At 45.3% G+C, this 15,149-nt stretch overlaps 1 protein-coding gene across 4 annotated transcripts in view; it reads left to right on the top strand.

Moving 5' to 3' along the window:
- Window positions 1-15,149, top strand: part of ARHGAP26 (Rho GTPase activating protein 26) — a 2,444,655-nt gene that overhangs the window by 463,127 nt on the left and 1,966,379 nt on the right. For all 4 annotated transcript variants that reach the window (XR_013598661.1, XM_078653061.1, XM_078653060.1 and 1 more), the window contains exon 6: window positions 8,646-8,756. Coding sequence is in view for 3 of the 4 variants with exons in the window: in XM_078653061.1 (XP_078509187.1) it covers window positions 8,646-8,756 (111 nt within the window). In the remaining variant the exon portion in view is untranslated. The remainder of the gene's footprint in view (window positions 1-8,645; window positions 8,757-15,149) is intronic.

Below are 15,149 nucleotides of genomic sequence, written 5' to 3'. Positions count from 1 at the left end.
CTTCGAAATTCACCGACAAAACCAAAGGTTAAAGTAATGTTATAGTTGGGTGAATTTGTCAGTGACAACAGTAACGTTTTGAAATAAATTTAAAAAAACGCTGAAATTCACCAGTTATAGTTAGCAGCACTAACTATAAATTGTGCCCCGCCATGCACTTATGACATCACATATGACCTCACTCATGACATGTTCTTTGACATCACTGATATCTCAAATGGCAACATATATAAACACACATCCTCAACCATCGCATTCATAGTCCTGGGAAAAGTATCGCTGGATGTCCAAAGCAGAGTGTGGTGACCTGCCACTCGTGTACCTGGCTGAGGACAACTCGTCTACTCACATAAGACCCCAAAATGCTCTTGTAAAGAGGTCATCAAATTGTATTTAAATGTACAATTTAACTATTTAGAAAAAAGCATTTTGGGAAGAACACGCAACTTTTAAACATTTGCCTTTCAATCCCATCAAGTTTTGACTTTCGCTTCTTGTTGAATGTTATTTAAAATGCACTATTTGACAGACATGTTTCCTTTCAAAAATTCTGTGTGAAGGTACTAGTGCAGTACGGAGACTCTCTTAAAGGCTCACTAAAGCTTCTTAGTAGGCATAGCCGCAACTCCTACAAAACGGTAGCGTCTTTAAATTCGTCCAAGTGTTGCTGCACGCGAATGCCTTGCTTTTGCTAATAATACAGCCGAACTGTAATGAATGGTTGCCTTCCTATTTGTGAACCAATGCAGCAGCGCCACTCTGTGGCTTGCAGTGGTATAGATTTGCCTCCGAAGAGTTGAACGGTCGAACCCGGTGACATGATTGGATTGGGATTGCCTTTGGGCACCATAAATTGGTAGTGAGGGCACCAATACGACCAAATTGCAAAATGGAAATCCTCTTTGTATAGCTGTTATCTCACAAAAACACTTGAGTGAAAAAGTTAAAAAACGTCACCTTCGAGGAGTGCAAAAATTGTAACTTTTACTGCTGCAAATGGAAACACCGCCGGTTCCCACATGAGCGTAATTAACAGTGCAGTGGATGAACGTGCTGCTGTATTCAGGATGTCCCTTACATTTTCTGTGGAAAAGTAGTTTGTTTTCCATCAAGTTTCCTTGGTCACAATTGACGTTTTAAAGTGTTTTCACTGTGTATATTTCAGGTCACTTGTGGACACCGCCATAGGGGAGGATGTGGCTTAACGGCGAGAGCGGCCGACTTTAAGCAGGGTAACCAAATTCGAGTGTGGCGGGAGGCTTAAACATCCTGTGATTCTGGGCAAATCAGTTAATCTCCCTGTGCCTAAAATGAATGTCAGTCTGTAATGCAACCGGTGCTCATGTAAAGCGCTCGGATACCTTAGGGCCCAGTGCGCGCTATGTAAAACTGCAAAAAAAATGAAAACTACCACATCATGCTTAGCATTAAATAAGACTATGCAAGTGTAACTAAATTAGAAGGACCGAAGTGAATCAAATTTATTAAAACGATTGGGCCAAAGTCAGTCCTTGTTTTAAATACTTTTTCTCTGTAATGTATTATGTACCTGTGTTACTGTGTTGGATGGTTTTATACTTGATCACCCTAAAAGAGGCCTTTCTACATCTAAAGAAGACGTACGTGAACATTAGTTACTGTACTTACCTTATGTTTTATTGTAGGTAGACTGTTCTGTTCCTTATTTCAAGACGGACATAATTTACAGGATGCAACCTTGAAACCCTACATCCAGGATGTATCGTTTATCAAGGTGATCAGAGACTTAGCTTCTGGATGCATGAAGCTGTAGATCCCACCACCAGGTAGCAGCTGGAGGGCTGCAGAGGGAAACCTACCAACACAAACCCTCAGGGGCATGCTTGTAATCCTTTCCGGTTGTCAAGCTAAACCTGTCTTGTTAATCTGGTGTTGAGCAGTAACCGTGGAGGAAGAAAGGTTTGCAGGACTGATAACGCTGTGCCCGCTGAACATTGTAGGCATTAGCCAAATGTACTCTGTTCAATCCGGTTGGGTGTCAACGAAAGCCGAATGGGCTAGTTTGCAGGACCTCTTAGTTTTCAATTAGTGATCTCTTGGTACATGATACTGCTGTAACTATTACCTGTGGGGAGATTTGCCTTCCGCAGAATTCCTTCTGTTGGGACGAAAAAGACCTCTGCAGGGCTATGAAAGTGTACCCTTGCCCTGAGTGCCCAGCTGTACTGTTGTTTGGATCAAGAATACTGATGTTGGTGTCGTAGGTAAACACATGTCATGCGTGTGTGCCATGAGACAGGCTGTCTCATGGATTGCGGTCTGGTTGGATCGGAAGGGGCACCCAAAGTACTACCCTCATAGTAGTAGGTTACTGCGTTCCCCAGGAGTTAATCTGCACTAGCGCAATGGTGGCAGCATACTGTGTCGTAATCAGATGGAGTGAACGGGTCCTTTTAATCTGTATAACACTGGCTAACTCACATTTTAGTTCCACTGTCGTGTGCTTACCTCACCCATGGCCTACATCAGTTAATGTGAAGTGCTGGGCAGTAGAGGAGTAGTGAGACTGAACAGGTTGTATGTGAGTTTGGGAAGGGTGCAATACAGGGTAGTGCATGCATGGTGAGTACATGTACTGGATGTATGTGTAACTGGAGGAGCACAGTAAATGAAAATGTAGTGCTATGCAGTAAGTGCATGTACTGGGTGAATGTGTACCTGCTCAAAGAACCGTACATGACGGGTGTAGTGTTGTACAGAGAGCACACGGTGACTGTGTCCTGATTGTAGGTGGGCCTGCAAGTGGCTTAGTACAGAAATGCTACAGTACTGACGTTCACGCAGAGTGTCTGTGTTGAGTGTATGTGTGCCTGTGGTGGCACAATACATGAAGATAACGGTGCTGGACAGTGTGTGCTGTGTATCTACACGAAGTGCATGTGTGCCTGTAATGGAAGCTTACATTGAGGACCCCCGGGATCCATTTTGGGAGGCCTGCTTGGTAAAGACATGAGGAGGTAGAGGAATCCCCGTACATACATTTGTGTATTGCTGCATTCTTGTGAGCTGGGTGGCACACATAGGAGGCGGGAAAGCGAGGATTCCCTGTGCACTTCAAAGGGTGTTCTTTGGTTCAGTGAGAGATCACAAGTGAGGGGCCTGGACACCTCTTAGGAAGGAGATGGGGCGGATAATTGTAAAGAGTTTGTCTGAGACCTTGAGATTCACTTTTGAAACACATATCACTGTGGTTGACATCCAAGTGTTATCTCTTCAATCAATCAATCAATCAATCAGGTCATTTGTATAGCGCACTACTCACCCGTAGGGTCTCAAGGCGCTGGGAGGGGGGGGGTGCCGCTACTGCTCGAACAGCCAGGTCTTGAGCTTCTTCCTGAAGGAGAGGTGGTCTTGGGTCAGGCGCAGATTGGTCGGAAGTGAGTTCCAGGTCTTGGCGGCCAGGTAGGAGAAGGATCTTCCTCCTGTTGTCGCTCTTCGGATGCGGGGGACGGCGGCGAGGGCGTGGTTGGTTGATCTGAGGAGGCGCTTGGGAGTGTAGAAGTTGATCCGGTTGTTGAGGTAGCTCGGGCCTTGGTCGTGTAGGGCTTTGTGCGCGTGGGTGAGGAGCCGGAAGGTGATTCTCTTGTTGACCGGGAGCCAGTGCAGATCTCTCAGGTGTCCGGAGATGTGGCTGCGTCGGGGGATGTCGAGGATGAGTCTCGCCGAGGCGTTCTGGATCCGCTGGAGTCTCTTCTGGAGTTTGGCAGTGGTTCCGGCGTAGAGGGCGTTGCCGTAGTCCAGTCGGCTGGTGACGAGGGCTTGGGTGACCGTCTTCCTCGTCTCGGTGGGGATCCACCGGAAGATCTTACGTAGCATGCGCAGGATGTTGAAGCATGACGAGGAGACGGCGTTGACTTGTCTGGTCATGGAGAGGGAGGAGTCCAGGATGAAGCCCAGGTTGCGTGCGTGGTCCGTCGGTTTGGGTGCGGTGCCCAGGGCGGGGGGCCACCAGGAGTCGTCCCAGGCGGAGGGCGTGGAGCCCAGGATGAGGACCTCCGTCTTGTCTGAGTTCAGTTTCAGGCGGCTGGTCGTCATCCATTCGGCTACGTCTCTCATCCCTTCGTGCAGGTTGGCTCTGGCGGTGGCGGGGTCGTTGGTCAGGGAGAGGATCAGCTGGGTGTCGTCGGCGTAGGAGATGATGTTCAGGTTGTGTTGGCGTGCGATGGCCGCGAGGGGGCTCATGTAGACGTTGAAGAGGGTTGGGCTCAGCGAGGATCCTTGGGGTACGCCGCAGATGACTTTGGTGGCCTCTGACTTGTACGGTGGTAGGCGGACTCTTTGTGTTCTTCCGTCGAGGAAGGAGGTGATCCATTCCAGTGCCTTCTCCTGGATTCCGATGTTGCTGAGGCGCTGTACTAGGGTGCGGTGGCAGACAGTGTCGAAAGCCGCGGAGAGGTCCAGGAGGATGAGGGCCGCTGTTTCTCCGTTGTCCATCAGAGTTCGAAGGTCGTCGGTGGCGGCGATGAGGGCGGTCTCGGTGCTGTGGTTCGCTCGGAAGCCGGACTGTGAGGGGTCGAGGGATCCATTCGTCTCGAGGAAGGCGGCCAGCTGTTTGTTGACGGTCTTCTCGATGACTTTGGCCGGGAACGGGAGGAGCGAGATGGGACGGTAGTTCTTGAGGTCGGTGGGGTCTGCTGTGGGTTTCTTGAGGAGAGCGCTGAGTTCGGCGTGCTTCCAGCTCTCAGGGAAGGTGGCGGAGTCGAAGGAGGTGTTGATGATGTCCCGCAGGTGGGGTGCGAGGACAGCGTCGGCCTTGTTGAAGACGTGGTGAGGGCAGGGGTCAGTCGGAGATCCGGAATGGATGGAGTTCATGGTGCGGATGGTGTCTTCGGTGCTGATCGGGGTCCAGGTGCGGAGGGTGGTGGATGGTGGCGTCGTTGCGGTTGTGGCTTGCGTTGGTTGGTTGTTGAAGCTGTTGTGTATGTCCGTGATCTTGTTGTGGAAGTAGGACGCGAGGGAGTTGCAGAGGTCTTGCGACGGGGTGATGTCGTTGTTTCCGGCGTTGGGGTTGGAGAGCTCTTTCACGATGTTGAAGAGTTCCTTGCAGTTGTGTGCGTTGTTGTCCAGCCGGTCCTTGTATGCATTTTTCTTGGTGGCGCGGATCAGTTGGTGGTGTTTCCGGGTGGCGAGCTTGAGGGTGGTCATGTTGTCCGTCGTTGGTTCCCTTCTCCAGGCTTTCTCGAGGGCTCGACAGTTCTTCTTGGAGCACTTGAGTTCGTCGGTGAACCATGGTGTTTTTCTGCTGCAGGGTCTGCTGGGCGGGGTCCTCAGAGGGGCGAGTTCGTCCGCGCAGTTGCTGATCCACTTCGTGAGGTTGTCGGCGGCCTGGCTGGGGTTCGCTGAGTTGGCGGGAGGGTGCTGGCTCAGGGAGGCGGTGAGCTGGTCGGCTGTGATCTTGTTCCAGCTTCTTCGAGCAACCTGTTGCTGGAGGTGGTGGATCGTCGTTCTTCTGAAGGTGAAGTGGACGCAGCTGTGGTCCGTCCAGTGGAGTCCTGTTGCGTGGCTGAAGGTGACGTCTTTGCTGGATCTCTTGTCACTCTCATGACCTGTGTTGTGGGACTAGCAGCTTCAAGTCTCTCCTGCTGTGACAAAGTTTTTAAGAGGAAAATGGCAAGGAAAGGTGTGTACTTCAAAAGAAGAAGAGCTTCAACATACAACTTCAAAGACCCAGACCCTAAATCACATTTGGTGTCTGGAAATAGACTGTAAAAAAGGAAGGTTGAGACACCAAAATTGTACTTCTGCCAAGCAACTATATGGGCTCTGTGAGAAGGGGAAGCTCTACAAGACTTCTGCCTGTGACCAATACTGGAGGCCAAAGCCTGTAGCCTCCCTGCTGGATGAGGGCACAGCACCCAGGGAAACCAAGATCACTTGCCCGGGTGCCTGGAGTTCCAGTGCCTGTCTGCTTGCCAACACCTGTGTGCCTTGTGAGCGAGAGGAGAACGTTTGAGGGAGTGAGGTCCAGTTAAGAGCCCTCTCATGTGGATTCCTGGTGCGTACTGTGAGGAGACTGCTTCTGCACCGATTGGTTGTTGCCTGTATGCAGGTCTGAGACTCGACCCATGCATGTCTGGAGAGGGCTGCTGTGATGATAGCCATATTAAGATTGCAGTGAGGTAAGGGCAAAAGCCTGTGTGAAATCGTTGCAGCAGCCCCGTGAGTCTGAAAAACACTGCCTTGGAATTCGGGCAGAAGCCTGCTTGACTCTGTAGCGGCGACCCCATAAGCCAGGATGGGCCGCCGTGGTAAGGACTGCAGTGCGATACAGGCTGAAGCCTTGCGTGGCAGTGTTGTGGCAAATACATATGCCATGAGGGCGGCCAGGAATAATAGTGCTATATGGATCGGGCAGGAGCCAGTGGGCTGAGAGCAGTGGTGACCTGTAGGTCACCGAGAGCAATGAGAGCTATAACTGACCCGACCCCATAGAGCAAGTGAGGACGTCATGCGTGGACTGAGTTGAGGACATCGTGGGTGCATCTCCACCTCGACCGGATCAAGTCAGGAGCATCGGGCTCACTCTCCTCCCTCATGTGGAAGCATAGAAACGTACCCGCAGGTGGAGCTCAAACACCTCTGATTGCTGATGGTGAATTACCAGGTAGGCTAAGGAGAGAACCTGCACTTGCCAAATGGTGCTGCTAAGTCCCGGTGTAGCCGACTCATGTAAGCAGAACAGGAGCTGCTGAGAGTTCTGGGGATGGGGAACCCTCCAAGACGCTGCACGCTTCCTCTCTGCAGGAGTGGGTAAGACTAGTTACAGGCCTACAGGGCGCTGGGTAAGTCGCTGCTGAAAGCGTTGCAGTGCCAAGATACTTTTGACTGTATTCAGAGTCAGAATGGACTCTTGAGATAAGGCCTGCTAGTGAATATTCCCTGGATGTGAACAGCAGTGAAAGGGGAAAATCCCCAATCGCTTTGAGTAGGTAGAACAGGGACTTGCCAATGAAACAATAGAGCCTCGACCTCAAAGGGGGAATGTGTGGTCTGTGAAAGCCCATATCCTTATTTTTAATGAGTAGAGTGAGAAACAAAATATTTATTTTGGTAATAAAAGTAGTATTTGGCTAGACATTGATTTATTGCAGCTGCTCACTTTTTGAATTATGAGATGTGTTCACAAATCCGTATCCACACCACCAGCCACCACCCTTTCGAGGGAGCCTGGAACTGTTCAATCACATTTACCACTTAGAGGTAAGTGCAGAAGGGTTATTTGGCCCTGTTGCTCGGGACCCATAGTACCTTGGGCCCCAGGACATCAGGAGTAAAAGGCCTCAACCCCCACGGTTGGGCCCAGTAACACTTGCATGCTCATGGCCTTCTGAAAGGAGTTCTGACACCTTCTGTAATCCGTCACTGAAAATGGTGATATGAAGTGGCCAGTGCAGGCCACATCTTAGCGCATTTTTGTGCTAAACTCAAAATGGGGGTGAAGAGAATGTGTCGGCTCAACATCCTGTGATTCTGGGCTTTAAGTAACTTTCAGCCATGCTGAACTGCTGCTAGACAACATGGCTAAAAGACATTCACAGTGACAAAGTCAATAGCTTTGGCATTGCCAGGACCTATTGGCTGTGCCAATGCCTCTTTTTAAATTTTTGTTGCGCTTTAAAGTCACTGGTTCTGTTCATGAAGTGGCAGACTCCTCTGGCGAAGCTTTGCTCCCTATAAGTGCCCCCTCTGATGCGTACGCTTACATGCTTCTGCCATCTGCTGAGGGGATCAGAACACCCTTGGCCTCTAGCTACTGTTAATAGAAATACTTTAAATAGTAAAAACTGACACCCTCCAAACGATTACAAAATATATATATATATTTTTTTAATGATAGATGGCAATTAACTCCTATGTTTAGAATAAAATTCAAATTTTTGTGGGAATTCTGAAAGAATTCCAGGAGTATTCTTTGAAATAATGAAACTGTTGCAGATTTCCAGGAGTACTCAAATGCAGAACTGATGCCATAAATGGAAATGTGAACAGGTGTCCATTTCGAAATACGGAAATGTGATGCAAAAGTATATTTGCTCTTAAACTTTTTTCCTAGTTTTCGACACGGAATAATTTTCATTTTGGAGTAACCCCTTCTCTTACACCTCTATTGATTTTGGTGGCATTTCCTCTAAATTACCAATCTGAAAACACATTTTGTTGTGTCCTTAGCAGTGTTACATTTACAAGTGTTTCAGTGGAGAAAGCTTCCTGCAAATGTTGATGAATACCAGCTTCTGTGTATTTGCTTAAAAAAAAACGGTGTCCTCGGGGACACCACTAACCCGCGCCAATTCTATTTTTACTCAAACGGAAATTAGACTATAGTGTCAAAGTCTGCGGGAGGAAATCCTATTTGTCTGGCAAAAAAACACTATTCCTCATTCTTTGAATCAAAGATTCCATTTTACAGTCGCATACAGTGATTTTTCGGATACCCAATTTGAACTTAACGTGCAAAAACTTAAAACTGGATATTAGATAGGAATTAAAAAAAACTCATTGTCTGCTAGTTGGAGTGGGATCTGACACGATTCAAATCTATGCTTGATATGAAATGTTATTAATCTGCTGTTCTGTAACCTGGTCTCAAATTGCTGTTTTTGCAGGCTGACAGTCAAGTTGACCAGGTGCGGCAACGCTTCTATGAAGTCTCTCTGGAATATGTCTTCCAGGTGCAGGAAGTTCAGGAGAGGAAGATGTTTGAATTTGTTGAACCGGTAAGTGCCAAGAAAGGAGGCTCATGTGTACAATCATGTTTGTGAATACATGCTAATAATACCGGCCTAAGAGAATGTACAGGGAAGAGCTTGCATAGGTAGAAAGAAACCATTTGTTTAATTTTTCTTCTGTTGTCCTGGTTCCCGTTTGTGTCATAAGGGAAAGCCAGATCTAAAGAATAATGAGGCATGTATTCCTTCCTGATCTTGCACACATGCAGAATAGGCATAAGTCTTTTTAGTCCTCTTACACAACAAAAGTTCCAGCAATATTTTAAATAAAAATGTTTACCATAACATTTATTTCACACATTCCATGTGATTTTCGGACATTTTACCTTGTGCACTCGATAAATGACACACTTCCACAGAAGTATTCCCATGCGATGGTCTGGAAAACAAAATAATGAATTGCACCCACTTTAACATTCTAAAACGAACAGATTCCAAACATCTTTCACAAGAAGTTTGTCAAACTGTAGTCTAGTTCCTCACTCCTTAGACACTCAGTGTATTAGATGTCATAGCAGCTCCCTCCCTGAACTGTACCCATACATCCTTTTTAAATCATACCCACCAGATTATAGTTGACAGAGGTCTTTGGACCATTTCCATTTTAGTTAATTGAAAAGAACCTTTTGATGTCAATTTGATCAATAAGATCAACTGGGTACATTTGTATGCAATATATTTCTCACATAGACTCTCCATGCAGCCACCCCTGTTTGGAATGCTCACTTATTCCAATATTTGGAATCATTTTCAAATTAAGATTGCTTTTACCGAGCAAAATGTGTTCCCACTGGAGAATTCTTATTCTCTAGTCTTATCCTGGGTTCTTATTTCTGTCAAAATAACTTTGACGTTCAGGGTAGTGTTGCCCTTGCGAAATTTTCCAAATCTGCATTTTATGAAATAATTCAGATTGTAGTGGCCAAGTTGTAAAATTCCTTGGGCCGATATATTTTGTTCGTTTTAGGACGCAATACCTTGTCTCCTCTTATCAGATTGTGTTTTCATATCGGAGGAAACGATAGGTAGCAAGATTGTTTGAACGACTGAGTTATATCAGCTGTTTTAATTTCAGTATCTATACATTTTAAAACAGAATATGTAATGTGCAGAAATTAAGCAAGCTCATTAGCATTTGATAAAGGTGATTCAAAATCCAGTTTAGGTCTTTTAAAAAAAAAACTGTTACAGCATCAAGCAAACTTAGAGATGATTATTCACACATTTCAGTGTTATTAAAAAAGAAATTAACATGTTGCAACCTTAGCAATATATCATAAGTCTTAGAAAATTCATATGGCCTTAGGACTTCTTCTGTGGATGGAAAATATTTTGAACGGATTGGTTTGTGATTATTAACAATTATTTGCTTGATATAATTTCACACCTCATGTAAGAATTTTCACAAGCTCTCGAACAGAATAATTTCACAAGCTCTCGTGAACTGAATAAAGAAGTTAGTGAAACGAAGATACAACTTGAATCGCACCTAAATGAAGGGAGCATTCTAAAATAATATTGAGAAACAAATCAGTGAACTGGAAACAACATAAAATAAGATGTAGGCAAGTAACGTGCAAGACTAGTACTTCTTAATAGTGAACACATTGGGTGAATTACTACCCGTTGAAAGGAGAACATTTACACACCTCTCGAAGTTCCTCTGGTTCACTGGCATTGTTGGAAAAAAGGTTGTCAAAAAAATCAACAATAATTTAGTCATCAAGTTAAGGATCAGACACTGAAGAACTAGAGGGACCAACTACATCTGGAGTGTCAAGGAAGACCTCTTATTTTATTTTATAGGGATAATACAAAGTTGAAGGAAGACACGAAGAGAGGGAAGAAAAAGTAATGTAGTAATTTACATTTCAAGACCCCTAATATCAGTAAAACAATGGTACTAGAAACAGGATTGTCATTTGTGCCCACATTACCTACTACAGCTCTTGTGGCATACTTACAACGGTTCCTACTAATTCAATAAGACTGTGGGTTTGGGGAAAATCGGCGTCATAGCTCTGGGGGACTATGTCCCCTCATGACATCAGATTATGTTGACCTAATTCCTGCCTAGCTCAGTGCGCCATCTGGACCCCTAAACCTTGCAGGGTACTTGAGATCTACACCCTCAGAACACGAGAACCCTACTTCCCCCAAGGAAAATGGTAGAAACCAATCTCCCCTTTCGTTGTTCACTCAGGCATGCCCAAAGAGAGAGACAAGAAATACTCGGTTTAGCAATTCAGTGTGTTATTGAAGTAGCTGAATTCTTGTGTAGAATTCATGTAGTACCCAGCACTAACTATTCCAGAGAGCATAGGGTGGATGCGATTCTGCCCGATACCTTCTAGTGGCCCAACTCCTCATTTACCTGTGTGGGTGTCATACCTGACCCCGCAGCAGTCAGTGTGGGTTGTATGTGAAACTCTGATTACTTTGAAAGTATCTTGTCTATTTTCTGTGCTCCGCAATTACAACAGATGGTGCCCAAAATACCCGTACGGCCTAGGATCCCGCAAATTGTTGCATTGATAATATAACATAATCTAGTGAACAGAATTTCAGACATATTTCCAGTGGAATAAAACACAAACCATGTGTAAACCATTGCCAAGGGAATATTGCACAATTTATTTACAGTTTTATGTTTCTGATTTCCGGAGAAAAGGGACCAATGAGTAGAAAACACAGAAGTTAAAAAATGGTGGCATGATTAGTCTCTATTTTTCAATGAATGTGCTCGCTCTACATACCTTAGTGATTTAAAAGAGGTCCAAATACAGAAAAGGCTGGGGGTTTGAATTCCCTATTATGTCCTCTGGTATTTGTATTCAATTCAAAATCCTTTGTTCTCCCTCTCCTGTTAACGTTAACTCGTTGCAACCCTTTGAATCATTTCTTCTGTTGGGCACTTCGTCAGGATTACTGAATCATGTAACTGTCAAAAAACAATTTGAGCCCTGCGTTTCAGGATATCCTAAAATGCTACCCCCCATTACTTTGCATGACTGAAACTGGCAACATCCAACTACAAAAGCGCTTCTCTCGTCACAGACTAACCTACTGGAAGAAAACTGACCTAAGCCACCTTCCAAGTTTATCACTATGGGGGCAGTCCAGTGGTGGAGTCTTGAGGTAAAACTCATAAGGCCAACCTTGACCGCAAACCAGCTCTCACCCAAGAAGCATGACGAACAATGAAAGACCAATCAAGCTCAGAAAAAAAGCACGGCAAAGACAATAGGTCTTGCCTTTGCCAACTATTTTTAGCCACACTGGATAGAATCGGCAGTGCTGTACAGCGTGGCTAGAGTAAAAAATAAATAAAATCTGTTTGACGACATGCATGCGAGTGCCTACAAAATTACGCAGCCATTTATTTTTCCTTTTAGTTACCTATCCAAGTAACACGGAAGAAGAAGCAGAAGCAATTTGGGTGGGAGATGGATGGGATGCAGAAGCTAAAGGGGATGGAGGGTGGGAGCGAAAACAACAGTTTGGGGGAAAACAACATGGAGGGCGTTGGTGAGGGAAAGAACACAGATGAGTGCAAGAGGTATGAGGGATGGGAGAAGCAGCCGGGCAACAAAGAGCATAATGGTGCTGGAGTGAGAGTACACAAGGGTGACTCCTTGGAAAAACATACCCTATAATGAAAGTTATAGTTGTGCTTAAAAAGTAAGCAGCGGAGTAGCGATGCCAGCCAATCAAAAATATTGTAAAGAGGCAATGCTCCAAGGAAGGGACATACACAAGATTGAGAAGCTGGGATATGTATAAAAAGCAGGCAAATGAGTGACCAGGAGAGCCAACCAATGATGATCAATGGGCGGGTTCAAAAGTGTCTTGATTTTTCTTGGTAAGCCACAATATTCATCACAGCAAACCGTGCACGCGCTGTCTGGTAAGCTTAACCTAACAGGCATTTGCAATGCAATTGGTCTCGCATTTACGTGAGTTTAAGCTATTGACATTGTAAATGATAATGCGTTTTATATAGGTTTTAAAAACCAAAACATAAATAAAAGGCATTGTCATTTACAATGCCAATAGCTCAAACTCGCCTAAATGCTAGATATATTGCATTGCAAATGGTAGGCATCACGGACAACGGGGGGAGGGCAGGCCAGGGGAAGAAGGCAAGGACAACAGGAGGGAGGTGGGAAAAAGGCACGGACAACGGGGAGAGGGCGGGGGGGTATGGAAGCCATGGACAATAGGAGGGAGGGTAAAGAAGGCACCAAAGCATATTGTGCCTGCAATAAGAGAAACTCGACAAAGAAAATAGGGGTCAAAGACAAAATAACAGGTACCATGTAACAACTGAAGTAAAAGGGCAGTCGCCATGGGAGGTGACAAATGAAGACTAGGCCGGACTAAGGAGGGACTATCCAGCCTATTTACGAATCAGAAGCCATCATGTAGGAAGGACAATGACACAAGCCAATGGCAAATATGGGCGGAGAGTGGGTGGGTCTTCTATTCCCTACTCCACTACAACAAGTCTTGCAGAACAGCTCATGCTTGCTGACTCTAGGCTCGTCCTAAAAAGGACATGTATGTTAAATGTGTTTGTTTTCCTTGTTCAGTCCTATTACGTGCAAGCTACTGAGCCATACTTTTTTGAACTCTGAATACATGCATTGTGTCAACATGATCAAGGTTTTGAAATAATACTTCTAAATATTTATGGAAATTCTCGTGAAATAAAGGACGGCTTTGAAGGATATATTTTCGACAGTTCGTAAATATTTCTCCAGGCTGGCGTAATTTGAGGGGTACAGGGCAGTATCCGAAGCCAACATCTGACTAGGTTAGCCATGGGGAATGCCAAGTTAGCAAAATGTTTGCTATTACAGATAATAAGCAACGATTTTACAGTGTGACACTCTTTCATCAATTGCTCTTATGAAGCCCTGTAAGCTTTTTTGCAAATAGCCTATGCTGCGAAAGTTTGTTATAATGCGTGGGGTCAATGACCATACTCCCATTGTTCTTAAATTCAGTATTTATTGGCAGTCTCTTTTCACGAAACTCATCATTTGTCTATCAACTGTGCACTTAAAAAATCAAAAATTAGACATAGCACTGACTTGACAGACAAATTAATAACTACTGTCCAGCAACATTTCCAAGTTTAAGTGATTCGGACAATCCACTGAGGCAATTTAAAATGATTTTAATTAAAAGTACTATTTGATTCAGTACTTGTAATAATAAACAAGCCTTTGCATAGCCAATAGGTCTCGCCTTTGGGACATTATAAGTGTTTAGCCATGCAACAATTGATGTTGTTGCACCAAGGATATTGTGCTGCATAACTAAATACCTATAAGGCCCAAAGGCGAGACCTATTGACTATGCCAATGCTTGTTTCTACTGGCTAAATAAATCAGGCTTACTTCCTGTGTCATAACTTTTCAAAGTAAATACATCAGACCTTTGGCATCTGGCAAAACTGTTTTCAGTGCATCTACAAATAAATACAAAATAACTGGTGGTAGCGAAGCATCACACAACCTCTCAAAAGGGCCTACCAAAGATCATCACACAACAAATCATCAACCCCAAATGTTTGTCAGATGGTGTGACAAACCTACTGTAATCTGTCCAACCCGCCGTACCGCAGTGCCTGCGTGCATTGACTGATGCGAATCGCTGATTCTCTCCTGCGACGTAGACAGCTTCTCCTGCAATCTCAGCAGGAGCCCTTCACAGCTGCGCGCCCTCTCAGACGGCTCCAGAAATCTGCGCCACACTCACACCAGGGCTTGCAAATCCTTATATGGGAGTGGCCCATCGTATAGGGAGGGGCGTGAGCCGGCTTGATGTCCCAGTGGTACGTTCCAACTGCTGACTTTGCGTGTATATGAATACGGATGTAAATTGGAAATGAGGGTTGTATTTTGAGCTGAGTATTGGTTTCACTACCTTTGCCACCTCACCCAAGAATTGTACCACACTGTCGAAAGGTACGCGGGCACAGCATTCGGATGTGAGAATGTCTGCGCCAGGCGACAGCTGTGCTCAGCAGCACACAAGGCACAAGCACATGTTAGTTAAATCTGCATAGCGCTAACACTCATTGTTATGGCATCGTAGCGTATTATCTATTCGGGTGCTTTTTCATGAGCATCTAGCATGAGCATCTAGGAAGTCCACGAATGAACCATTGACTGATGCTATCTATTTAAATTGTTTGGGTTTGGTTGTATGTGGTTAGGAGTTTGTGCAGTGTTCACGATGGAGTGTATGAGTTAGTGTGAAAGTAAAATGCTTGACCTATGGAGACCTTTGTGTGTTTTATTTGTATGTGTGGATGTTCCATCTGTCGGGGGATTACATGTGCACGGATTGGCTAGGGTATATACTGCTTTT

The sequence above is a fragment of the Lissotriton helveticus genome, chromosome 7, assembly GCF_964261635.1.
Source record: "Lissotriton helveticus chromosome 7, aLisHel1.1, whole genome shotgun sequence".
NCBI lineage: Eukaryota > Metazoa > Chordata > Amphibia > Caudata > Salamandridae > Lissotriton > Lissotriton helveticus.
The sequence above is the reverse complement of the archived record's forward strand: the minus strand, read 5'-3'. Positions and strand labels throughout refer to the sequence as shown.